General features: G+C 40.3%; 1 protein-coding gene across 4 annotated transcripts in view; it reads right to left on the bottom strand.

Moving 5' to 3' along the window:
• pax2b (paired box 2b) overlaps positions 1-25641 on the bottom strand; it is a 31758-nt gene extending 6117 nt beyond the window's left edge. For 2 of the 4 annotated variants that reach the window (XM_051418432.1, XM_051418434.1), the window contains exons 1-7: positions 25051-25641; positions 23223-23388; positions 22382-22579; positions 19026-19105; positions 18800-18919; positions 10388-10563; positions 7508-7622 (exon numbers count right to left, since the gene is read on the bottom strand). In XM_051418432.1, coding sequence (XP_051274392.1) covers positions 7508-7622; positions 10388-10563; positions 18800-18919; positions 19026-19105; positions 22382-22579; positions 23223-23388; positions 25051-25093 — 898 coding nt within the window. In that variant the 5' untranslated portion in view covers positions 25094-25641. Of the gene's footprint in view, positions 1-7507; positions 7623-10387; positions 10564-18799; positions 18920-19025; positions 19106-22381; positions 22580-23186; positions 23389-25050 lie in introns of all 4 variants that reach the window. The other 2 variants (XM_051418431.1, XM_051418433.1) reach the window with 1 other exon arrangement.
• Positions 25642-27019: the final 1378 nt, after the last annotated feature.

The raw sequence follows: 27019 nt of genomic DNA on the forward strand, positions 1-27019 counted from the left end.
TTGACCGACAAAATGTGTTACTATACACATCATGTCTCATTACCACCACCGCAAGTCAGTCAGCACAACAACTCGATTTTTACTGTAGTTTGAGTCTAACGTTTTAAAGAACACGGTGTCTTTTAAACCTGTTTCTAAACACCAGAAAGCATCAATCTGCCTCTCCAACAAGTGAACTGAAAACAAGATACCAGCTGCTGCTCTGAGGCAACTGAATACTGGTCGCATTAATATGTCTCCTCATTACACAGTTCAAACTTGTCTAACTATGGCAGCCTTTACTGAATCCCATAAGGCTCCTCTTTTTCCCTCAGTGGCTGTAAAGTCCGAGCACACTGGCCTCTCTGCAGAGCGCCACCCGTCCGGCTGCAGATATTCAGCTCTGTAATTGAGAGTGACGGTTGGGTCGTCCTTGCTAGCCACGGGAACCTTTGGACAACGGCATGTAACCCCAATCTGCACAGGGGCCGGGTAGGAGAGGCCCCTGTTATATTGTCAGCTGTGAGGGCCACTTGGTCTGAAAGGGAAAATCATCTCCCAATAGAGCTTTAATGAAACACCACAAAACAACTGTTGTCCACGCTGTTGCCTTTACAAACAAAGTCCAGCAGAACAGGGCAACTCTTGACGACCCAAAAGAAAACTTTTTAATAAGATGATCCAAAGAAAAAAAACTTTTTTTTAATAGTCAGCTTTACCTTTAACATCACTGTAGGCAGAAGTATTTTTTGATTAAGAATGTCAGAGCTTTTAAATTTAATGTTCCTACTTTATTTTTAATAGTTTGCTAAAGGTCTAACTTTAAAGTGTTTGTGACAACTCTGGGATATGCAAAGAAAAATATAACATTATAGAACAAAAAAAAAACCCAGCAAGAAATAATAAAAAATAAATAAATAATATAATGTTATGCTTCATACTGAGAAAACAACTCTAATACAACACTCTACCTCCCAAGTACAAAACACATTTATATGTCCAAATGTCAAAAACTGAATCGTGCTGCTAATTACCACTGGTAATGAGAGCATAAACCACTGGAAAATTTAGATATTTACTTAAAAATCCAATTCATACATGTGCAATATCATGAGAGATATATTTGTTCAATTGAGGGTTGAGCGAATGAGCCCTCTGGGTACTGAAGTACCTGCTACTACAGGCTGGCAGGCATATTGGCTGCAGTGGGGGCCATGGGGGCCGGGGAGTAAAACGGCTGGTGAATCTGGTGAAGAGGCAGGGTGGCAGGCCTGGAGGTCCACAGGACTCTGGCCTGCCAGGGAAGAGGAGGGGGAGGAGGAGGAGGAAGTGGGGGTCGGAAGAGTCATGGAAGCCTTGTATGGCTCTGTCTTAATGTAGGGTGATGATGGATGGATGAAGACCTTTTTTTATAAATGGAGGAGAGATACATAAAGAGGCAATAGGAGAGAGACAGGTGCACATGTGACCTTATATTCTGCCACATACTTAGATATTATATCATACACAGACGTAAAGGTGACCACTTAAAGGGGAAAATCCAGCCAATAAGTTGTGCTATTACACTAATCCACAAAAATCAAAGCAAAAGGACTTGTTTTTAAGGACGTTGTCATGTGACACTTTTAGCAGATCTAATTAATTATTTTGTGGGAGAACAGTTAGGTGCATTTATTCAAGTTTTTTTATTCCAATACATTTCTGAAATACTGTATTTTTACTCCACTAAATCTTATTTTGCAGACTTTACAAACAAATCATACTTTATGATCAGCTTACAGAATATGATGCATTACCAGAGATTTAACTACTACACAATATTTAAATTGATTAGAATGAGCTGACCTACCACTTCTTTCAGGTGCTGCTTACATTTTAAATCATATATCATAAATAATCATTAATGGACAATAATATACAGTTTTAAAAGGGGTCATTCTGCATAATGGGTGACTTTTGATACTGCAGATCTACTTATATATATATAAACATTTTTTAAGGCAGGACATGAAAATAACCATGTACTAAGTACTGTATTTAAGTAAACGTTTGATGTACTTGTACTTTATTTGAGTGATTCCATTTTATGTTCATACTTCTTCATATTTCTACTTCATTACACTTCAGAGGCAAACGTTGTACTTTTTATTCTTTACTACATTTATTTGATACATTCAGTTACTAGTTATTATAGATTAAGCTACCCAGCGGTACATTAAATGAATAAAATGAGCTCCACTGCAACATTAAAGTGATGAACACATTAATGCATCAATAAGTGTAATCAAATGATATAATGTAATATATATTATTCTGAAATGGGCCATACTGCAAAATGAGTATATTTTGATGCTAATACTTTTGTACTTTTACTTGTAACGGAGTATTCGTACACTGTGGTATTGCTGCTTTAACTCAAGTAAATGATGTGAATACTACTTCCACCATAAAAGCATTTTTAATGCCGAGCTTCCATCTCTGCAGCAGAAAATGCACTTTGTGTCTTAATAAAAATACCACACTGTTGTCATAGTCCAAGGAGTATATTCTCCCTTAAAACACATGCCAAAAAAATAAATTGTATGATAAAGAAACGATTCAGTCTTATATTGAACAACTGCTCTCTATTATTTGCAAATCTCAGCACTGATGGCTGTATTGTACGAGGCCTGTTGAGATGTGTCTTTTGGTTAAAGCACTGAGACTCGAGGGCTGCGGAGTTAAAGAGCTTTACAGAGAAGAGTGAGGTCATGCTGGACCTTTCATTTATAATAAGAATTAGTTAGCCACAAGCCAGTGCACATAAGTCAAAGGGAGCCGTGGGAGTACTGTAGGTGGGGGGTCCAGCAGGGGTGAGGCCATTGTGTGTGTGTGTGTGTGTGTGTGTAGACACTGGTAACTATTGTCTAACTGTCTCAGCAAACACTGACCCAATCTTTTCTTCATTATGATTGCAGCAGCTACAGCAGTCGTGCATGTTTAATAAAAGTAAATACTCTTATCTCTTCATTACCTCGCTTCAAAGAGATGACATTTACTGTACAGTCTCAAGCGAAACATCTAGTTTAATTTCTTTAAGATATGGAAAAGCTGGGGATACTGGGATGATCAAATAAAACGTATTCCTCTACCTTTCCTCTTTAGATGGTTCTGATCGGAATTGGCCGACACTAATCCAATACCAGTTGTTTTTTTTTGTTTGACTAGTGAAACTGATCAATTCTGTATCAGCGCACGACTTCTTCACTACAAGTAGACACTCTCACACACCAAAGTCCAGTTAATGTTTGCGCAAAATTTAATGATATTGTTCCAGAAGGTTTATAAAATGTTGTTTTTTTTTTTATAATTTTCTAACATCAGTGATTGACTGATAAACTGCATTTAATGTGGGTCGGTCACTTCTAGCCGATGCCTGATTAGCCCCGATACCGATCCAGTTTATTCGATCAGGGCATCAATACTTTCAACTTAACCTTCATTGGAGACTTAGATCTTCATTCTACCCTCAAATAGCTATGATAAAACACACATTTTGGTGGGTTTTTTTGATTTAGTAGATGAGTGAAAATCATCACACATTTTGGTAAAAGCAGTTATTTCAATGCAAATATATGAAAGCACAATATGTTTCCTAAATGTTTTGTATTACCCAGTTAATAAATGTGAATGTCAGTCTGTGTATGCTGACTGTTGGCCATCAACTTCAGTCTTTTTTCATCACTTGTTGACTCTGATAATAATAATCACAGGCTCTGTTGAATCCTGTTTTTGTATATTCCAGGATACAGTTGGCAGTGGCTGCCAGCAGCTCTCTGACTGTTGCTTTATGTCCATTTTAAAGCCCTCTTTCAGAGAGGCGCCGGTTCGGAGAACTCTCTGTACAGCAATGATAGCCTCATTAGCTGCTTCCTAGCCTTTGTTGTTTTTACAACAGAGATGTGTGTCCAGATTCTCATTAAAAGATGGCCTTCTTTATATTGTCTGCTTCCTCTGACAGTCCCCTTAGATTGAACGCCAGCAAATCAAGCTATTTATTTTCCTCTGCCCTCTTTTTCCTTCTCTGCAAAAATCAATTCAAAGATTTTTTGTTTTGCTGTTACAAAAGCCTGTTGATTTCCGTCTCAATTTGAGAAGTGGCTTGTAACAGTCACTGCTGAGCTGGGAATACAGTATTTCCTGCTCTTAGTATGCCTTGAAATATCTGATTTTCACGGACAAGATCGTTTGAATATTGTGCTTTTGCAGGTATTTGACAAAAAGGTGCAAACTGAGAACAAATGAACCATTAAGTACCACTGGTAATTTTCCTGATTTGAACCACACAGAGTGAGTGAAAACATCATGCAGTTTAAATTATCTTGCCAGCGCTATTACACTGTGAGAAGACGATGATTCTTTGGTTTTGTCTCAACCCACTACAACGTGACAAGAGAGGTGATGTTCAGTTTTTGCATTAGCATCAACTCAGTTTCTTAAAACACAAACAGAAAAGCAGGGTGACCTTCTCTTTATTTGGCACAGGAACAAAGTCGTTTGTGAATGACTCTTTTGCTTGCAAGAGTATTAAATTTAGCATGACAGGGACACCTTCATGTTTGCTACAACAACAACCAAAAATCTTTGACCTCCATTTTCTAGGCTATATGCAGAATGGGGCAATTTATCACAAGCCAAAAAATCTCAGCACCCTAATTAATTACAACTAAGTAAAGAATGTTTGGAGAGCCAAATTGCTTTAATTCCCCAAACACCGGCTGAAAGTCATTCATTATCAAATGTGTGCTCAAAGGTTAGTTTGCTTTTGTGAAGACGAAATAAGCATTAATTTCGGAGCCGGGGCCTGTGGGGAGACGGACGAGCGGTTTGTCATGAGGCCACACATCACTGACGGCAGGTTCGCTTTCTGATCTTTGCTCGCTGCTCACTGGGCAACGGCAGGTCTTGGTACTTTCTGTGTAGTTCACCCTGAGATCACTCACTCGCCTTAATTGAACGTTAAGTGAGGCTAGTTGTGTTTGCTGGATGAAGTTTTGTTTCGAAAATTGTCAGGCAGGGGATGAAAAGAGTGTACAGAGGCAGCTGCTTGAGGAGGAGAAGTGTCATTGACACAGGGGCTTTAAGCCTCTGGAGGCCTCCATTAACAGGCCCAGCAGGGAATATGTTTAAAGAGTCTTCAGTATGCAGTCACTGAGTGGAGATGTGTAAAACTCCCACTGAGTGCTCAAGGGAATCCGCTCAGCGCTCGAAAGATGGCTCTTAAGTCTGAAGCACCATCAAGAAAACAGGTGGGCTCTGACTAATTTCAGGAAATACAGAAACTCTCTATAGAAATAGTGGACAATTGGCCGTATCAAGGCCATCTCTCCATTTATTTCTCAAAATACACAAAAAAGTTCAGAGCTCCTCCTTCTGCTATTCATAAATTCACCCACGGCTCACACTATTTGAATTTTAAGCAGTTTGAATGAACAAGAATAAGAAGCACTTGAGATGAAATCCATCTCTCGAAGGGAATTCATCAAAGAAATTACTTCCCATATCAACAATAGAAATTACCTCACAATATGCAATTGTCCTATCCACATATTCATGGAACCCTTTGGTGTTTTTATGGGGTAAGAGGGACTATTTAGCAGGTAATACAGCATTAATGTGGAGGAGAGGGAGAGAGAAAAAAGCTGTTTTAATGGAAGTGGCTTCTTGCCTCTGAATTTCGATGATGTGCACAATGCCCTTAAATCCCTTTCTTATTTGAGGCTGCTTTGCAGGTACTTTTGAGCCTTAATAGGATAAGCAGAGGACACAAAAGATTTCTATCGCTCAAGTCTTTCACTTCACTGAGAATCCCGATCTCTGGCAATGAGCACTTCATGAATCATTCATTTTTAATAGATTATGCAAATTCCAGGACATAAAATCAACAAGATCAATAACTGCAGGCGTTTTAATTGGTGTTCGAAAACATTTTAAGGATGAACATAATCTCCAGTTCTTTCCCCCGTAAAGACACAATTAATTTGAAATTGGATCTCGGCCTAAATACTTGAGATAATTTGCTACTTTTTGCATGGCTTAAAATTCCTCTGGTAGGCTTATCGCTGGCAAGTAAACTGTAACACTCAGCCATTAGAGAGACCACACACCTGAATATCACCTAATATCCACAGAGGCAGGCACTGAGGGAAAACCAAGCATAGGAGCCACTAACTAAATACTAATTACCAACTGGAAGTCATAGTGATGTTTGTTCCATTAGTTTGACCTCTGTACGCTTTAGAATGAGATCTACCGAAAGGGCATGGAAGAAACCTATTTACTAACACAAAAGAAAGAGATGTGCTTTTCATACACAGACACACACACAGACACACACACACAGACACACACACACACACACACACACACACACACACCGATATGCATACAATCCCATCTTTCTTCCTCTACATGTCTCTTTGCACCTGTAAAGCAGTAAGGAGACCCTCTCTTCAGAGACCATCTAAAGTATCCCAGGTGCAAACAAAGCCGCCTGCAGAACCAGGTCTGCTTTCTACAGAGGCCATCAGTGCACAAAGGACAAACACACACCTTTCTTCTCAGGAGGCCTGCCTTACAGGGGAAATCTACCTCCCACATATTAATGAGAAAAGGGCCCTTTCTTTTCTCATAAGACTGCTTGGCTATCATTTGAGAAGGGGGGCTGCTGCAATTTTCAATCACCCTGTCCTCCCCCTCGCAGAACTCGTTGCCTTTGATGGCTGCTGCATAATTATATGAATTTTAATAAAAGCTCTGTATATTAATCTCAGGCCCCCGACAGTCATCGTAAACTTTCAGTAAACTTAACCTTCTTCTTGGTAATAACACGGCAACAACGAAACAATATTTCAATTAGCCAGGCAGTCATTAACTGTGACAAGGAGAGGAGACGAAGAGGGGGGAGAAAGAAAGAAAGTGAGAGCGAGAGAGAGATAGGGAGGGTGAAATAAATGATCATGGTGTTAGAGTTAGGCGGCAGAAATGCCAGAGCGTATTTACCGAGGCACATTACTCGTGCTTTGAGACACACAAACTGTCTCCCAGCGAACAAATCACAGGAGCAACACAGCAGCAGCCAACAAGCAGTCAGTCCTGCATGGTGGCCTTTTTTTTTGCGAGACCTTGCTCTGATACACAGTCATAGTTCTGATGTGCTGACACCCAAAGGTCCTTGTCCAGTAGTGACTGAACAGCTCGCACGCCCCCCCCAACACACAATCTCTCTTACCGCCCTGCTTGCTCAGCAAAAAGCAAGACGGAGGACAGCTGCTAAGCTTTTATCGCATCATCGTACCACCTTTTCAGCTCAGAGTGAAATGGTATTAAAAAAGTCTTCACACTTAACTTTTTGGTTTGCTTTTATTTTCATTTTTTTAGTCAATTGCACAAGCATTGTTTTTTCTTTTTCTTTTACATTGTTCAAACCCCCTCAGCTGAAGCTGTGGCTCGGCAGCATAAAGGCGGACTGTATGGCACTTGATCTTACCTACAGGGTAGCTTTGCGACACACTGGGGCCCAGGTCTGGGTTGGCGCTAGAGGATAAACTGGGCTTGACTTCGTCCAGGCTGGAATTCAGGGCAGGGAGCGAGTACTCATTAGCCTGGGAAAAGGACAGTTGAATCATTACACAACCAAACAATACCTAGATGGAAATCCTCCCTTCTCCTCCTCCATTAAGCGCTCCACACAGGCCTGTGCGAGTATAAATTTGTATGAGAGCATTGTGTGTGTGTGTGTGTGTTCAAGCTGCAGGGTGGCAGTTCAAGCATATCATGAATGTATTTTGGTATTGTCTGAGAGGAAGTGGGATTTTGAGATGAGTGAAAAGCCAAGGCGTCAGCTGGCCCTTTGTGCTTGACTGCAGTCCTACCCCTGATCAGCCAAGGGAGAAAGCAGTTCTGCTTTGTTACAGGCACACCATGTGGCCCTGTTTGAGAGACACCATTCACCTTTTTTTCTTTTTTTTCCTCTTTTTTTGCTTTTAATTCGGAGTCTAAACCACCTTTAAATTTCATTACCTCTTATCTCTGAATAGAATCACTTGTACAACTTTCACTTTTGTAACCATTTAACTGTTTGAGAGTTTGCCTCTTGTCAGCATTCAGATGGGACTAGTTCACCCAAATGGAAAACAAAACAACAGATTTTTAGCCCTAGCGGTATCTAGTAATGTAGATAATTTTGGTTTTAAGTGCCCAAGTTTTGAGATGTCCACCTCTGAAACTTCCATTTCAACTCCACTTTAACATAGGTGAGTGGAATTTCTGCATTTGTGCTAGTCTAAGCTTTCAAAAATACATTGAAAACTTTAAGTAAATTTTTTTTTTATTACTGGTGCCAGCGTGATACCTGAGTTACATGAGTACCAAAACAATACTTTTTTTCATCCTTTTTAATTTAAACTAATACTTCTTTTTATTTAACAAATGAAGCAAAACTTCTGAAAAGTTTTATATTCTCTGAGTTGAAATCCTAAATAATCTGAAATTTAGGAAGTCTGAAAATTATAATGTAAATCAGATAATATCTGATTCAAAAACAGGTAAACAAGATTCTTAACAGGCATTACCGACTTTCAGTGTTAAGGGTTAGATTGAGATTGAGAGTTCTGTTACTTAGTGCTGCGGATGATCTATTTCAGTTGGTCTGTGGATTATACAGAGTAACTGGGACATTGTTTCTTGGAAGACATGTCGCTGCTCCACAAATGGAAATACCATTCAAGCATTAATGTCAGAGGCAGAAATTTAAAACCCTCAGCAAATAACAACAATGTGTCTTTTTGTAATTTGGGTGAACTGACCCTTTAAAAATTAAGAAAATTATAATTTTACTCCATCTAAAAATAATTTCTCCCCAGCTTGTCTCTCATCGTCATGTTTGCTTTTGTAAATCCACTAAAAGACACTCATGGCAGATGTTAGCAGGGTTTTTTAATGAGATGAGACTTCCGGAGTCTGAGTGTTGACAATGTTTGTCCAAAGCCCAGTGTGAGCCTGAGTGGCTCAGTGGGCCGCGCTCCCACAGGGGGACGCCCGTGACCCCGCTCTTGTCTGCCACTATCACCGATAAACTCTAATTGTCTGCTACAACTGTTCACTGGCACAATGTCGGATGTTTTCCTCTATTCTCAGAGGCTTCAGACGCCAAACAGACGTTTTATCATGCAGATAAAGGGCAGAAGGGGGAAAACTGAAAAGATAGGTCTGAAAGGGATGACCAAATGGCTAGCAGAAGTGTGGGAGGGGTGAATCCATTGAGTTTTGCATCTCCAGAATGGGTTTTTAATGCCTCACTACAGAACCCAGACACTGGCTAATAGGGCCACATTTTCCAGAGGAATAAAAAAAAAACGTGAGGCAACCATGAAAGGGAAAGTGCTCTGATTAATATTGCATTAAATTAAACCTGATTTTTCTAGACTGTTCCTCGCCTCCTTTTTTCTTTTTTCTCTACTTGCCCCCTTTTTTAGTCTAACCCTTTTCCCTCTGCCTTTTAATACTCTCCCTGACGCTCTTTGTGATTGCAAGTCATTTCCAATTCGTTTTGGTATTGATCTTCCAGTAGAAATCAGTTTTGTAATTAGCTGCAAATTAGGCCCTCTTCTGGAGGTGAGGCCTGTCCCACTGATTTATCACCTGCGTAATTCGCCCCGATTGGAGAGAAATTAAAATGAACTCAATTAGGCGACTGCTTTTGCTTTATGGGTCTGACTTGTAGTTTGGTGAGAGAAATTAATAGTCTCTTGTTGTTTAATAGTATAATGAAAGTAAATAAAGGTTATCCATTGTAATAAGCCCAGAGCTTTTAATAAGCGGTGGTTTGTGGCTGTCGTTTTGGCGTGGGGGTGGCTGTTCCCCAAATGCCTCTTAATTTTTGAAATGAGGATGGATGGCGAGTGTGGTTTTAATATCAGAAGGAGGGAGCAGAAATATAGGGTTTCATACATCCATTTCATGAATACATGTTACAATAAACGCAGCCTTCAAGACTGCGTCAGTCATTAAACATCAAGATATGACAGAAAGTAAACAAAGGCAAGAAGAAGCAGTTGAATAAGGCGGCAAAAATGAAGAAAAATCTAGGTATTGATTTATTTCATGTTGCCTTACTGTTATTCTCAATTATAGGGGATACAAGGAATGTGTTTTTCATCACAAAATCAATAATGTGTGGGAGTTTTCCTGGTGATCCCTCCAGCATTATACATGCTTGGTTGTAATCCAGTGCTTGGCCATCTCAGACGTTTGTTTAATTAGTTTCTGGATATGGTTTGGGAATATTTGTGACAAAGGTATATTTGTGCACAATTTGTGTGTATTTCCTGAAGAAAAAGCAGAAGTGATGAGTTGCAGTGCTACTAACCTGTTCGGGTTTGATATGCTCCGATGTAGGGAAGACGTCAGGGTACGAGGGGCGTTCAAAGACCCGGTCCAACGCTTCCAGCTGCTGCTGGGTGAAGGCATCTGCCCTAAGGTGTTTCCGTAAACTCTCCACACTACCCTGAGAATCACTGTTTGGGCCAGAACCATCTGAACCATCTACAAGAAGAAAGAGCAACAATCGAGACACTGACCCTGGGAAGCTGGCCTTTACTTCAAGCTATGCACTTTATATTCTCCTCATGATTTTTTCTGCACCACCTCTGTGGGGGATCTGAGGAGGACAGAAAGGGATGGAGTGCAGGTTTTTCCACTCCTTAATGGCTGTAGTGAGCCACTGGCTACATCACACAGGCTTTTGCCTGCACCCCCCACCACAGTAGTAACACCATCATGATCTGAGCGCCCTCTGGTAATTGATGGATTACCATCACTTGCAAATATATACATGTTGTGGCAAGCATGTATACTAATGAAAGCAGCAGCTAGCCCATTATAGTGCCTTTTCATTTCAGCCAGGGGATTTTTTTCCCCCCATCTTTCTTTCCTCCCCAAAACCCTACCGGTGCTTGCTGAAATCAAGAGCAGTTTTTTTAAAAAGCACAATTTCCCTTTTTTCACAATTCAATACCGCTTTCATTCTCTGCCGGTGTGTGGTTCCATTTGGAAACAGCGGCGGAGGACAAGAGGCTGAATAAAATTGTACAGTCTAGTTCAATCATCCTGCTCTCCAAACACAGGAATTTTCTCCTGACTCCTGACCTGATTACCCGACTGTTGGGAGAAGGATGCCTTAGCTTTTCTCGTTGTCACTCGCTTTAAAGCCTTTACAGACCATCCTACCATATCTCCCTTTTTTCTTCTTCCTTCTCACCCCCCACCTCTCCCTGGCTGCAGTGGCTGTGTCTGTAGGTCTCCTCCCCGGATCCCAGAAAGCTTCAGCTCCCTTACAAATCTGTCATTCTAAATTTGCAGCAGATTATGTTCTCCCCTCAGTGGGAGAGTGGTGATATATGATATGCAAGGCCCCTATTGATTGCCCGATCTGGTGGCAAGAGGGAGCTGAAATGAACTTGAAATGAACATCATGCCTCAACTCATTGTGCGTATAATACTCTACTTAATCCCACATTTTTCTCTGCCATGGAATTCAATTGATCAATCATGTCTGTGTGATAGTACCATTTGGGAGGGTTATTGCCATTCTATTCTGCTGCTTGACCTTTTTTCACCGGCTGAGGCCAGAGGATGAACCCGACTCTCCCATGAAAGCTAAAGGAGCTATAAAAGAGTGTGTGAGTGGGTGTGTGTGTGTGTGTGTGTGTGTGTGTCTGAGCACGTGTGAGCGTGTGTAACCTGAAATTGTGCTGAGAGCTGCAAAAATGTCAAGCAATAAAAACGTTATGAGTTTGCTAACAACGTCTTGTTAACTGTTTATTCTGCTTTCACTGCACAAATGAATGCAGAATTTATTTAAAAACGATGCTTCGATACGCTGGATTGTTATCAGTGCCGATATTCAATATCAGGTTTTTTTGCCATGATGCATAAAATGTAGCTTCTTTGTCACAATCATAATCATTGTAAACATCAAAGGCTTTTGCGATCACTTCATTCAGGCTACGAAATCGGTTTCAGTCCTCATGTTACCTTATATAAAAGGATTCCAATGAGTTTGACACAGTGAGGTAAACAGATTTTAAATTTCTGATAAGAAAGAGCAAAGGTAGTGGCTCACTACTTGGTATCAGCGGATACTCTGAGTTGAGGTATCATATTGGGATAGAAAAGGTTGAATTGGTGCATTACTATCATTTACTACAGAAGCTTGTTGCTGCCAAAACTGATGGGTATCATTTTATAACTTGAAAGGTTTATTGTTGTTACAAGATGTTTTTTACATAATTACAACATACAAACTTATGAACAAGATTTTTTTTATAACAATGTACTGCAACCTTGTTATAACATGAAACGTTTCATGTTTTGAACAAAGCAGGACCAGAGTAAAATTTAAAGGAAGAGTTTGACATTTTGAGAATACACTATTCCGCTTTCTTTGGGAGAGTTAGATAAAGAAGATCAAGACCACCCTCATGTTTGTCTGTTTAATATGAAACTCTAGTTAGAAAATGGTTAGCTTAGCTTAACATAAAGGCTGGAAACTGGGGGAAATAGTTAGCCTGGCTCTGTACAAAATAATTTTCCCACCAGCACCTCTAAAGGTCACGTTTTAAAACGTTATAGTATCTTCTTATCCTTTGCTGGCAGTCTTAATGCTAAAGTAAGCTAATCGTCTCCTGACTGTAGCATCATGTTTAATGTCGGGTAAAACTCATCCAGCTCTTAGAGAATCGGTTTAACTATTCTTTTAACACGTCTCCTACATGAGAAAAACCCAACAACTCAGATTTTTTTCTGATCTGTTGCTCACCTGAACATTTCAGGTAGATTCAGCATATTTACTGCACAGCCTCAGTGAAGGCCGTCACCTACTATAGCTGCTGCTTGTCACTTTATCAAACTCAATTGTTCTCTTGCTACCAAAGCAAATAGAGTCATTAATTACTTTCTATCAGCCGGCCGAGCCACAACACCTGATCAATACCCCCCACCATATTTGTCATTCGCCACTGTGGAATACACTTCCCACACACAAGTCAAACCATCCTGGGTCAACCTACACTCTCTTCCTCCCACTCTGACTGAAGACAGTCCCATCTGCCCTCCCAGCTACTGATTCCCATCTGACAAATCAGCAACAACTGTGTTTTTGGTGATGAAGATGATTCTGGTGACATTTAGAATGTTTAAACAGCGTAAATCAGGTTAATTCATCCTTAATCATTTTCGAGACCGTCCTCCAAAGAAAACTATAGCGTCAGTCATTTCAGCAAGCGCCCAAAAATGCAGTTTGTTTACGTGCAAGTGTCAAAGCCCTCTAGTGGTCACAGAAGTGATGACTCATGTCCGTCGGAAGCAAAAGAGAAAGTAGTGTGACGTTGTTTCTGAGCCAACAAAACTTCAGACTGTTTGCTTTCTGTTTCCTGTGTTTGGTTTATTTCGAGCATGACTATGATAGTTCCCTAACCATAACCTTTTAACCATTTGGTTATTTTTGTAACCATGATGACAAAGGTCACCTAACCTTAACATTTTAACCAAAACCCCACTGCCCCTAACCCTACCCCAAGTCGTTTTTGTGCCTTAACCTAACCACACCTTAACCAAAACTGTGTAAGCTCAGAAAATGCTTCTGTGTGTCGCTCTGAAAAGCAGTTACAAACAACATATTATATTTAATTTTGGATTATTTGTTGTTTTCTTACTATTTTTTGAAAGATTTCTGGCAGAAAAAGCTGATGCCATAGTATTACCATGCACAATTCAGAATTCAAATATATTAAAAATCTAAATCCACATTTGATTGGTTGTTTGTTAAGTATGTTGGCCAATCAAATATGATAAAACTTCACCATGCACAGACCTGGTTATGTAGACTAAAGTTGGAAAAAACATGAAAAGTATAAATGTAAGGTTCAACTAAATTAGTTTTTTTTTACTTTTGAGTCACAAATAATTAAAGCTAAATAAAAATATTTACCATTTGAAAAAGTTTTCCGGTGCTGACTTATCACCATAACAAAAATCGGATGCATTGTTTGGACATTTCAAAATCTGCCCATTATACAGCTGTGATACTAATCCTTGACCACAGTGGCTTTGTCGGTGCGTTACACACTTGTCCCGCTCTGTGGTCATTTATTGATCATCTCTGGAGTTGAGTGTATTCATCTTGACATCAGTCTGTATTAACACTCTGGTAACGAGGGAGCAGCCTCCATCAGATCAGATAACCAGCTCTATAAAGCAGACTCCTCTCTGCGGGTTTGGCACCCAGAGGTCACGACCCCTCGCAGGAGGCTTTAGCCAGTGTAACTCTGAGACTGTGAGGGAGTCTGAGTGACTGAAAAACACAACAATTACCATGAATAAAGTGCAGCTTGAGTATGAATTGTAGCTTTTTCTGAAAGTCTTGAAGGAAGAGAATCTTTTCAGAAAGTGCCAGTTTTTCACTTTTTCAGGTAATGAAAATAAAGTTTCTAAGTTCTTGTTAGAGGCATGAGGAGGAGAGCTGGCACCTACAGGTCATGAAAGCCCCCCTCAGATGAAAGAGCTTAACCCCTCCCTCCCCTTCTCAGTCTGCTCTTTGTTTAAATAACATGTCAACATACATACGCTTTCGTTCCCTTAACACACTGTTATGTATTTCACAATAATACACCTCTATAATTTCCCGCCTGATTCAATTCTCGGTTAATGAAATCAAATTAAAACAAATTGGATGAACTCAGCTGCATTTTGTTTTTCTAATTGAATGTTTTGATTATGTAAACATAAATGAAATACTGCATTTAGAAAGCAATACGTTTGTTCTGCATCACCAAAGGTCCGTGGTTAGTGTTGAAAGGGATACGACGATAAATTGATTAGTATATCGATGGAAATTTAAATTTTGATCATCTAAAAATGCTCCAATATTGTTTATTTGCTTTTCAGATGTGAAAATTTCCTGGTTTTCTCAGTTTCATATAATTGTAATTTGAAGTCTTTTGGGTTTTATGCTGTGGTCAAACAAAACAAGGAAATGAGACACTTTTGGCTCTATGGAACTGTAATAAATTTGCATTTCTTTTTTGACAATTTATAGGTCAAACAATGAATTAAAATAATTAAGGTATTCCTTAATTGCAGCTTTATGTCTGATTATTCATATGATTCAGAGGGGAACATTTTGGAAATGTTGCTTGTTGGCCATCAATTTGCTATGATGTTCCTGAGCTTTTAAAGGCTTTATTAATCGAATTTGGAGGCTGCACTTAGGTGCTGACATTTTGCTGCGCTCTGTGTTCCTGTGTGGATTCTTCTCCCCCCCCCAAAAACAGATGCTGATACACAGAGCAGGGTGTGATGGCGGCCCGCTCCATCACTCATCTCCATCCACACACATCGGTTCGGTCCTCATGACGCTCAGAGAGGAGAAATAATTAATTCAACAGCTACTGAAGCACAGAATCACATCCATTCTGACTGCCACTGGCTATTGTTGTTGGCTTTTGAAATTTATGATGATCATCTTATCATGAAATTTCTCTCTTGGCATTTCTCTCATAAATCAAGAAGAAAGCCCCGACACAAAGAGAGAAAGCGATCGCAACGTCTGAAATTAAGAATCATCTACAGGTCTGATTGTGCAATTTGTGGGGGCTGCTCTGAAAGGACGTGCAATATGACTTTGAAAGACTGGACACACTTCATGGACACTGCATGTTCTCAACAGACCTCCAAGCTGTCTGCTCAGGTCAATTCAGCTCGCTCAGACGCTCACTAATAACAAGAAGGTGAACAAAAACATCCATGAAAGCAGATTTGTACTTAAACATGAGATACTGTATGAAAGATTTGTATTTCACCCCGAGAGAAGCAGCTTCTCCTTTGTCTTTTCTGAAGCCTACAGTGTCAGAAGCAGTGGGGGTGGAGGAGTTGGGACGTGGGGTACTCGGATGTTAATCTGTGAGGTAATAGCTTTTCTCTGCAGAATTGCAAATTCTAATATATGTCACTTTGTAAAACGGACAGCCGTGGTCACCAAAGACACCATCTCCAGGGGTCTCTCTCCCACTCGCTCCCCCACTCTGTCCGTCCGCAACAATGGCTGCCAAGTGTAACATGCTACTTTTAATTTGCAATAACACGTGACAATAGCAGATTAATGGCTCTTATGACACCTGTGTCCCTGAAGCTCCTCTTGCCGAGACCCAGTGTACATAACGTGTGTCACACTACATTATCTCTACATCCCTCCTGTAATGGGGGGACCTTTTTTTAAGGGCACTGCTGACTTGGAAACTTAGGAGCTGTCTGCCTGCTTGGCAGAGAGCCACAGCGACTGCCTAAAACAAATACTCTGGGCTACACAGCCAATCCATTTCACCGGGGCTTGTGTTGCACACTCCCCTCCCTAACCCTTCCCCTCCTTTCCTTCGCTCATTTTTGTTCATGTTTTCAACCCTTGATAATGACTGCTTGTGCCATAATCATCATGAGGCTTACCAAGTTAAATAGGGCTCAGGCAAGCTACTGTGCTGTGAGGAAATTTAATCCAAGCATTAACTGGCTATAGACTACTGCCTACTGAAGGAAGCAAAATACGTCTGAATAGCAAACAAGGCAACACTAAAACACAGATCTCAGCTAAAGAAAATACTGAAACCAAAATCGACACCACGATAGCAGCACAAACATGCTTCTCACTTCTATTTGTTTGATTTCAGAGCCACATGCTCAGGGTCTTAGATGTATTTTTCTTGGATAAGAAGTGTTTTTTGCCTTGTTTGGTTTGAAAAAATACTAAGCAGTATACTTATGGTTATAGCACTTGATCGTTTCTCAAAAAAGCAACTAAAATGCATGAATGCAAGAAAAGACAGAAGGGCTCTTTCAACAGTTGATGGTATCTATGGAAATAAAGGGAAAATATGGCATCTGTGATGATTTTCTTTCAACAATGTACAACAAAAATAATAACATATAGCTCAGGTTATGACATACTGGAGCTGCCACCTTCATTTCAAAATAAAACTACTCACTATTTTCCAATTTCCACTAAAATGGTTGCAAAAACCTCCACATCCAACAAAATGCTGAGTATATAACCTAAGTGTCCTAAATACTACAACCCTTTTTCATAGGACACTTCAGGCTACCAAAGCAGCCACATCATCCCAGTTGCAAAATCTTGAAATTCTTTTTTGTTTTTGAGGTAAGGTGCACTTTAAGAGAAGACAGCAACAGGACAATAGTGTCTACAGGGTAACATCGTATGTAATATACTATTCTTACAAACTGTGGCTCGAGGCAAGACATTGCTTTTGCCACCGCGTGTGTGCGGCCAAGGCCTGGGGTTTATGTTTTGGAAAGATAAAGTATCCCTGACCCTGTGGTTCCAGGTAGGCACCAGCTGGCCGTTGAGAGAGTATATAAGAACCAACGGCTCCCTCCGTCACCCTCAGTGCAAGTCCTACCCTGACGGAAACACGCACACACGAGCGCACACATCCACACACGCACACCTTTCTTCTCTTTCATCGTAATGCTGGCCGAGCACCTAAATCACAGAAATGGCAGCACATCAGGGGAATCATTTGAGACTGAATAGCCATAGAAACATGGCGCTGTCACCTGGAAGACCTCCACAAAACAGGCCAGCTCTCCCCCTCACACACACACACACACACACACACACACACACCTTATTCTTCTCCATGCCCTTTAATACCTCTTTGCCCTTCAGTAGCAATCTGCATAGAAATGTGTGCATTCTATCATTCAGTGACTAGACATTACACCCTGGCTAATATGAGAGGTCTTCGAACGACTGAAAATGAACCCTTGAAAATACCAGACGTTTGCATTATGCCGCCACGATTGCATCTCTTACAGGGAAAGACTTGATTATGTCATTTGCCATGTCCACGTCATGCTGGTTTTTATATCTTTGCCAGGAAATCTACCTCTGACAGGTCATTAGTCATCCCTCCCTCCCTGCACGCACATAAAACATCAATTCCACTCAATATCCCGCAAACCCCCGTGCTTCTCAACAAATGCCAGAACAAAGAAGACGCTATGTAAACTACTGCCGTGCTCTGATTAGCTCTCATTCCAGAGCACTGCAGAAATAAGGCACTCATTCCCCACCCTGTTTGAGATAACTGCCCCTTTTCAGCAGCCACATCATCCCTCCATACCCATACATGCCTTGTAACATGAGTGCATCTGTTTAGCTATTCTCATCAGCTGCTTATGTAGTGACATTAAGGAAGCCTATTGCTTACAGAACCAATAATCTATATCGCCTCAGGCCCCCTTTATATCCACTAACATACTACTTCAGCAGCAGAAGTAGAGCCACTTTTGTTAAAGAAAAAAAAAAGCCCTCCACAGAGCTATAGCGGCTTTCTTGACTGACCCGGGTGGTTGGCTACATCATCTTGACATGTAATTATCTAAAGCCCTTTAATCACTTCCATAAAGATTAATTGCAGGAGACAACAGCGGAGGTCGTGTCTTCAAATCAAAAGACTCCTTGGCAGATTGACACAGCGGTGTAACAGAGTTCAGACTTAGGTGTTTTATAAGGGTCATCTACTGGAACTGAAGCAGGGTTTAATGCTGTAATTGCAAGTTCAGCAAAGTGGGTTTTATAGCGTAAAGCTGCAAAGAATTCTATTACATTTTTTAGCTTTTTTGTAGGATTTTAGACATTTTCTGCGTGCTAATCCTGAGCTGAGCTTTTTATTTTTACTCCTCAAGACAGAAGAAAATCTCTTACCTTCATCTCTTTTCCTCTTTTCACCATTGGATCGTGGAATACCAAGAATCCCATTGATGGAGTAGGATCCTGCAGGGTCATTGGAGGCGCTGGTTACAGGCGGAGAGGCTGTGCTTGGTACTGGGAAATAGACAGAAAAAGAAATAAGCAACCAGCTTGAATTTACAGTGAATATACATGCATGTACATTGTGTGCTGAAGCTAGTGCTGTAAGCTGCAGTGTTACCTATAGTATGGCCTGGTGTCGAGAGGGATGTCCCGTCAGGAGACGGATGGAAAGGCTGCTGGACTTTTGTTCGGATGATCCTGGGGAACAAAGGCAAAGCAGATGTCAGCTGCTGCTTCTCTATGACCGACATCCCTTCCAGGAAACTGTCCCTAATACGATGCTATTGGTAACAGCATGGAGATATTACGTGATTAAGATATCAAACATGAGTCATACGCAAGACGTGGATCTGGTCAGTGGTTCTACCTTAAAGGTGAGGTGTGGAGAAAAGTCTTCATTGCACTTTTGGTCTGAGTGATCTTGCAAACAAAGCATGAAATCACATCAATTCACCTCAATGATCAGCTTCACTGACTCTACCTGGCCCACACTAATCAGCTCTCTCTCCCCCACTGTGGAGGGGGTTTCACTGGGGCCGATCGCAGCCATATAGTAGCCCTTTACTTCCCAGATCAAACATCTCTGTAGAACCAGCGGCCCCCATGTGCCAATGCGGATGAGGTTGTATTGATCGGGGCTTGGGGAGAAAAAGTTGGGGATTAGTCACACGGGCAAACAGATGCAAATAGAAAGCTATAAATTATATGTGACAGGAAAGCAATAGTTCCTTATTGCCTTGCACAAGCTTACGCCAGCATTAGATTCCTTTAATCTGAATGGCACTTGGGGAGAAAGGGAGCTGTCACAATAATTTGTAAACTTTAAAACTATTCATCATGTATGCCACGAGAGCTATTTTAGAGCACAAAGAAGAGAGGTCAGTTGAGGACTGTAGATCCCTATAGCGTTGATTTCTTGCACAATTCAGATGTTTTTCATTTGTTCTTATTTCTCTGCATGTTTTATCTCAATAGAATGAAAGTATTTACAGGTAAAACCGCCTTGATTACAATTTGAAAATTATATTTCCCTCCATATTATCCAGGAATGCATCAAATGATTTGGATATTGATGTTACTGTATGTGCCGGAAGGCTTCAGAGGAATAAATCCAACACTGTCACAAATAAAAAAAAGAAAAAGGAGAACTCCCCTTGGAGGCAAAGCTACCTCACAACAAGCCTTTCCAGAGAGTGCATATTGATGTTTTAATTTTTTTCACTTCTCCCCATAACAGTTATTCGACCCCTTGACTTGTGTGTGCTACATAAATCCAAAGACTTTATTTGGTATCCATGTTCTTGATATTGAATAAGCAATTTGAGAGAATGAATTAATGACCTGGCTGTTGCTGAAAATCCCCTGAAGAAATATTAAAATTGCTTTCCTTCTGAATCAATAATATCTAGCGCCATTGAGGACCTTTTTTTTGTTTTGTTTTTATGTCTACCAGCAGGCTATAGCGTTACTTGTTGGTTGTGGGGGCCCTGACTCGTAGTACAACACTATCTCTGTAGCATTTAATAATGCATGCAGGGGAAAGGTGTTTAAATAGAGCATCCTCTTTTGTCAACAGTCCTGAGGTCAGACTGTCTGCCACAGAAACCCACAACTGGCCCCAGTCAGAATCATCCAACTGGAAAACTGTTTTTTCCTTTTTTTTCTCCTGAATTGTCTTAACTGAAAAAGCCCCGTTTGAACTTCTCTTCTCGTTTATTTTGCGTCAAACTCACTCTTTCTGCATATTTAAAAAAAAAAAGAAACTTGAAGTAGCATTAGATGATTTGAAGTCTGTTAAACTGACTGAAACACTAAGGATGTTTTCATTGATTTTTGCGGGCTGCTTCTTTAGAAACTCAAACATGTATTGAAATATTAACCTCCAGCTAAATCAAAACAAATGCGCGTGTCGTCTCATTTGTGTGTCTGCTCCATTATGTGTGAGTGTGTGTCTGTGTGTAAGTGTGTGTCTGTGTGTGTCTGTGTGTGTGTGTGTGTGTGTGTGTGTGTGTGTGTGTGTTACTCGAGTACAGAGTAACACAGTGAAATCTTACATTTCTTCTGCTAAAAAAAGGAAAATATTCAGCATCAAGCCATAATAGAAATTCAAAGTAGCTCTCATACTGTATTTGGCTGATAGAATTACAGTTCTTTGTATTCACAATTTAATTTCCCACATAAACAAAGACACATAAGGCTCCCCCCGGCCCAAAATAGAAAGCATTAATTGGAATTGAAAAAACTTTATAGGGCTCTTTTAATGATATTAATGTACGTTTTGAATTTATCACATACATGTGTCTGAGCCTCCTTAAATGAGGCTTTTTAAGCAGCCACGAAGCATGAAATGAATTTTCTTCAGCCTTTTCTCTATTTAAAAGATGTCTTGTGTGGAGCTGTCCATGCTCTCCCATCAGCTCATTAAAATGTAATGCTGATGCTGGCTCTATGGAACAGTGCCTCTTAACCAAAGTTCATCACCAGGGATCTCTGGTGGGGTGGGGGTGGGGGTGGGGGGGTGAAGGGGTTGGGGTGGGGTGGGGTTGGGGTGTTCTGGGTCCTCCTGTAGCTGCCTTTCTACAACTATAGTGCTGTTTACGAATTTCTTTAAGGAAACGGGAAGGATTTTTTTAGCATTAAATTGTGACCCTTGAAATGTTAAATATAGATATTTTATATGGTGATTTGTCACATAAGCGTTTCATATAAGAGTTTTAATGCCACAATCAAGGCATAAATTGATACTGCACTTTTATACATCATCATAAAGTTACATCAATATTAATTACAACAAGATATCGCCTCGAATTTTAATGCAAGGATTTAAATCAGGAGCCTTATTCAGAAACAGGAGATGATTTTAAAGGTGCCCCCACAGAAAGCGTTACAATATATTTTGATTCATTTTTATTATCACCTTATTTTGTGATGCAATATTTTTGAACAAATTACATTCAAACCAATTTCTACAAAAATAAAATCTTGCAGAAAAGGCAGTGTTGCTCTCCCTGTGTGTCTGTGCAGCAGCAGCTCCAGCACATTAGATGTGCTAAAGAAAATTGGCCTGCTTTATAGCGCCACGGGATCTGGTCACCGAATATTGATCGGTTTTCATCTCGACAGATTCACTCAGTCCTGGATGTACTGCTGATTGTTGAGGGAGTTTGGTCTGAAAGATTGAATTGCACCTCTGAGACCGCAGGCAGCCTCGGCGTGAACGGGCAGCACAAAGTTGGTCAAACAATATTCTGTTGTGGGTGGTGCGCTCAGCACAGATAGGTACACTGTGATGAATGATTTTCAATTTGCGCTCTCCCTGCCCTCTTCATTAAAGTGTTTACATGCTGCAGCCCGTTGCTTAACCCAACTAAATTTACAAAAGGAGTAAAAAAAAAAACCAAAAAAAACAGAATATTCTACATTTTTATGTATTTTTAGGTTATATTTGATTTTTTGTTATTTTTTGTTTCCTACCTGTTAATGGATGAAACGCTGGGAACAGTGTCGTTGTCGCAGATGCCCTCTGCCAGCAGTCTGTCTCTGATCTCCCAAGCAAACATGGTTGGGTTTTGTCTCTTGTAGTCTGCGATTTTTTCCACAACCTTTGGCGTGGCCACTTTAGGTTTAGACCCACCAATCACCCCTGGTTTGATGCTGCCAGTCTCGTAATATCTGCAAAGAAAAATTATGTCCTCCAATAAGATGATAGCTTGTAATATTTAAGATGTAATTCTGGCCGATAACACTCCCCTTGTGATGCGTTTAACACCATTTAAACGCAATGATACACCTATAGGTTACAGACATTGGGGAGGTTTTTTTTTGTTGTTGTTTTTTTCACAAGAAAGTGTTCAAAAGTTAAACTTTTCTGCAGCAAAACCCCTAACTTGAGGGTTCTGTGCGTATAATTGTCGTCTCCAATCGTTCATCATGTCTCAAAACAAACCCAACATTCCTTAAAAACTGATTAAAAGGCAACAAACACGCATTAGCGTTTGCATGCATAGACGGAAAAGATTATTCTGTAAAATTAGTATCTTTTCAATAACAATACCAACACCAACATCCACACATACAATGACGAGACCCCCACCTAAACTATCCACTAATCTTCCAAAATAGCGTTTATCTATAATTTAGGACATTTAAAATACAATCACATCTATTTGAAAAATATTAAAAACTGAGCGTTTTGCAAGTTCAGCTCACTCCTCCTCTACCACCACTGCACATAGCTGCATATATATCCATCCACCTCCATCCACCCAGCAGAGTCTACCTGGCTGCAGGACTTGGCTGGAGACTCTTCACCCACCTGCCCAGGATCTTGCTGACGCAGCCGTGGCTGACCCGCAGCTGTCGGGAGATGTCGCAGGGCCGGACGCCCTGGTGGGCCAGCTCCACTATCCGCTGCCTCACCACGTCCGGGAGGGGTCTGCCGTTCACAAACACCCCGCCGAGCTGGTTCACACCTCCGTGCCCTACGTGGGACACAACAGCAGCACACACACAACCGTAACATTACATAAGGTCGTAAGAGAGAGGAAGGCGCAGCTGAGTTTTAAAATATAGTGGAGGCACAAAATGACGGAAAAAAGCCTTTATAGTCAGTTCCCCTAACTTGTTTGGATAGAGCATGTGGATTTACATGTATTTATGGTGTTTTAAAGGAGCCATTAAGAGTGCATTAAATGCTGCAACAATTTGTTTTGTTTATTTTTTTTAAACCTTTGTTTTTATTTATTTTCTGTTATCAGAAAGTTGTTTACTGCCATCATTGAAGCGCATTGGATTTTAAACGTTTCATAAATACAGCACAAAGATAAAAAAATATTTTATTTTGTCACTCATTATTTTAGATAATTAATGGATAAACTAATGAAGTTTTGGTGATTTTTAAAGGCAGTAAAGAGTGGAGATAATCACACCACTGCAAACCAAGTGTCCTATAATGAAAGTGCATGTTTTTATAAATATATTTTTATAATGTAGCAAAAATAGACATTGCAGCTGAAAACTTATTTAGGCTATATGTTTGTTTTTGTCAATGCTTGTTAGTCATTTCCCCCCCTCCTTTTGTGTTTTAAAAGAAAGGAATTTAAGTTCAACTTTAACCTTTTAAATTAAGATTGTTTATCAAAATAAAATAAAAGCATACATCAAGTGCTGAACACCTGATCATCCAGCATATATAAATATTTATCTACCACACTGTTATTCTGCAGCTTGTACAATTGGTACATTAAATCCAACCTACACTGACCCATGAATATGTGGACCTGTGTCATAACTGCTATTTAAAATAATAAAAATATATATTTATTTAAGTCCAGTATTTTTTTCCTCACAGTCAAAACGCAGAGCTCATATTTTCTAAGCAGCTCTACGACTCATGTTGCCTATTAAGTTGCAAGCTCACTCATTTCTCCTGCACGGTAATTTTAAATAATTGAACGAGCTTTGATCACTCAAATTACGTATTATTTGGTAAATGAAGAGGTCATCAATTATTCACACACATTCACCAAATTACACGTCAACCACACTGTATGTGGACTTAAGTTGGACTTACACATCTTGCTGTTATATGAATAATTTGAATAATACATGTGTAACTAATGTGTGACGACTTATTAGGCCTCGCAACACACACACACACACACACACACACACACACACACACACACAGTGAGCGGGAAGCTGGAGGGTGATACACGTGTAAATTACAGAGTACCTGCCAACGCATGTTCTTTGTTTACTAAGACAAGTTTAATTTCTGCACATCGCCGCTCTGTGCACAGAAGTGCTGCTGCCATTTGTTATGTTTTTTTTTAAAGAATTTTAAAGCAGTTTATTGGCTGAAATTTGCACACAGGTGTTGAAACACGAGGATATTATTTATTCCACTATCAGCCTTATGTTTCCATGTTTGGCTGCATGTCAGTTTATTTAGCCTGCAACTGTTTTTATGCGCCAAGATGCTGTTAGCGCATGCAACTCGCCATGCTCTCTGCTACAGGCCCTTTTGTAATATGCAGAAATGATGTATTTCTTCTTGTTATTATTTTTTTTTATCCGCATACGTGCAAAAAAAAGAAAAAAAAGCTGCAGTGGCAGAGAGAAACTCGGGTTGTGCTACTTACGGTGCATCGCTGTAAAGGGGTCTGCTTTGCAGTGAATATCCATTGGATAGCAAAGGAAAGACAGATAATCAACTGAAGTCGCCGTTTCGCCTTCCTATCAAGGATGAAAATGTGAAGAAAAAAAGGTGATTCTACTCGATGGAGGGACTTAGTTTGCCCCCTCCACCCCCCGGTTCAAACAACCGATCTGGTGGCAACTTCTTCCCCCAAAAGTTGCCTTGCTTTTTTCTTCAACAGTCCGGTCCGGGAGCGGAGGTCTGGCAGGTGCGCAGCATGACCGAAGGATTGTTTCAGGAATACGACCTGTGTTCAGTTTATCGGTATGTTTCAAAAGCCTGGAGTGACCAGAGGTAAATTCAGCATACCAGCGAGACACCGCGTTTTCTTTCAAAGGTATGAAACGTTGAGGTCCAGCGTGCTGTTGTGTGTGTGTGTGTGGGGTGGGGGGGTGGGGGGGGACGGCCCGGTATCTCCTCAAAATCCTGGTGGCCTTGATTCACGCGTCAAAACGGCGGAGAAACACGCACACACACGCACACATCGGGTTTCTCTCCTGCGCTGGATGCGTTAGGCTGGATCTTTGGGCTGGGAATGAAGCCTCTCTCTGTGTCTGTGGTTCTAAAAGCTGCAACCCTCCCCTCCTTCTCTCTCTCTCTCTCACTTCCCCCCCCCTCCTCCCCTCTGCAGACCCCCCTTTTTGCTTATATGGATGACTTGTCAGACAAAGGCAATAGATGCCAACACTTTGTGATTCGCCAACGCAAAAAAAAAAAAACCGGGGGTCCAAATGAGGAGGTCTCTGGGTCTGTCACACCGGCAGGAAGGGGAGGGAGATAAATAAGGAATGGATTCGGAGTTGCAAATATCAGAGTTTATTAGACATTATAACAGCTGTGAATTATATGCTCGCTTGTTGGAAGTTCTGAATCAATGAAATAGAGATTATTTTTTAAATTTGTGTGTCTTTCTGATCTTTTTTCCCCCCCTTTATTACACGGACTATCAGCCTGTCTCTGGGAATATACAGGATATCTCTGTGTGCACAGGTCTCCTCACAAACCCGGATTTTTTTTAGCTCGATCCCTCTTTGAATTTTATCATTTTATTTAATTTTTTTGCTCATCTGTCTTTATAACCCCTCTGGAACCCAAGTAGGCCTGAAATAATTTGTTTATAGCTTTATCTCGTGCTTTAATGTGTTAGAGAACACGTTAAACGCGGTTAGCTGATGTATATAAATGCAGATGTATTGACCTTTTTGCGTACAGCTGATGGTGTGATGATTGCAGTGGTCCAAACTGGGAGCAGTGGTGGTGGTTGGAGGTTGGAGGTGAAACTGATCTGCACGCAGCAGTGCCGCTTAGCTTCTGTAGATGGCGCTGTATAGTTTCTTAAATTTAAAGGCGCTGTCAAAGCAGTCAAAAAAGTAAAACTTGGGGTGCACTTGAGTGCCTGTGGTCCAACTGATAGGTAAAAATATTCTTCTGGAAGAATTATCCATAGATTCATGTGAGGTGTTGGAAAGAATTAAAGAGAAGATAAGATTGGGCTGCAGTATAAAGTCATCGGAATGGGAAATGAAACTAAACAATGCATGATGGAATCATATAAAGTCAAGGTGCATCGCTTTGGATCCTATTAACACTCTATTTGTAAAAAAAATCTTGAGCCCATAGAAAATTTTAATATCTTAAATAATCTCAAAAAGTTGTTTTAATTCAACACATAACTCAATTATTCTTATTATAGAATTAATATAGGCTATATAATACTTTTAAATTGTGAAGCAATTTTCTTAACAAAGTTTACAAAGTGTTTTACAAAGGAAAACAACGAAGAAAGTCATAAAAGCAAAAGCATTTTAAAACAACATAAAATATATTTAAAAAATACATAAAATATAAATAAATTAAAATATCATGCTGATCGAAATACCAGTCAATTACTAACTTAATATTTATGTGTGCCT

Source organism: Dicentrarchus labrax, unplaced genomic scaffold, assembly GCF_905237075.1.
Source record: "Dicentrarchus labrax unplaced genomic scaffold, dlabrax2021, whole genome shotgun sequence".
Lineage (NCBI taxonomy): Eukaryota > Metazoa > Chordata > Actinopteri > Moronidae > Dicentrarchus > Dicentrarchus labrax.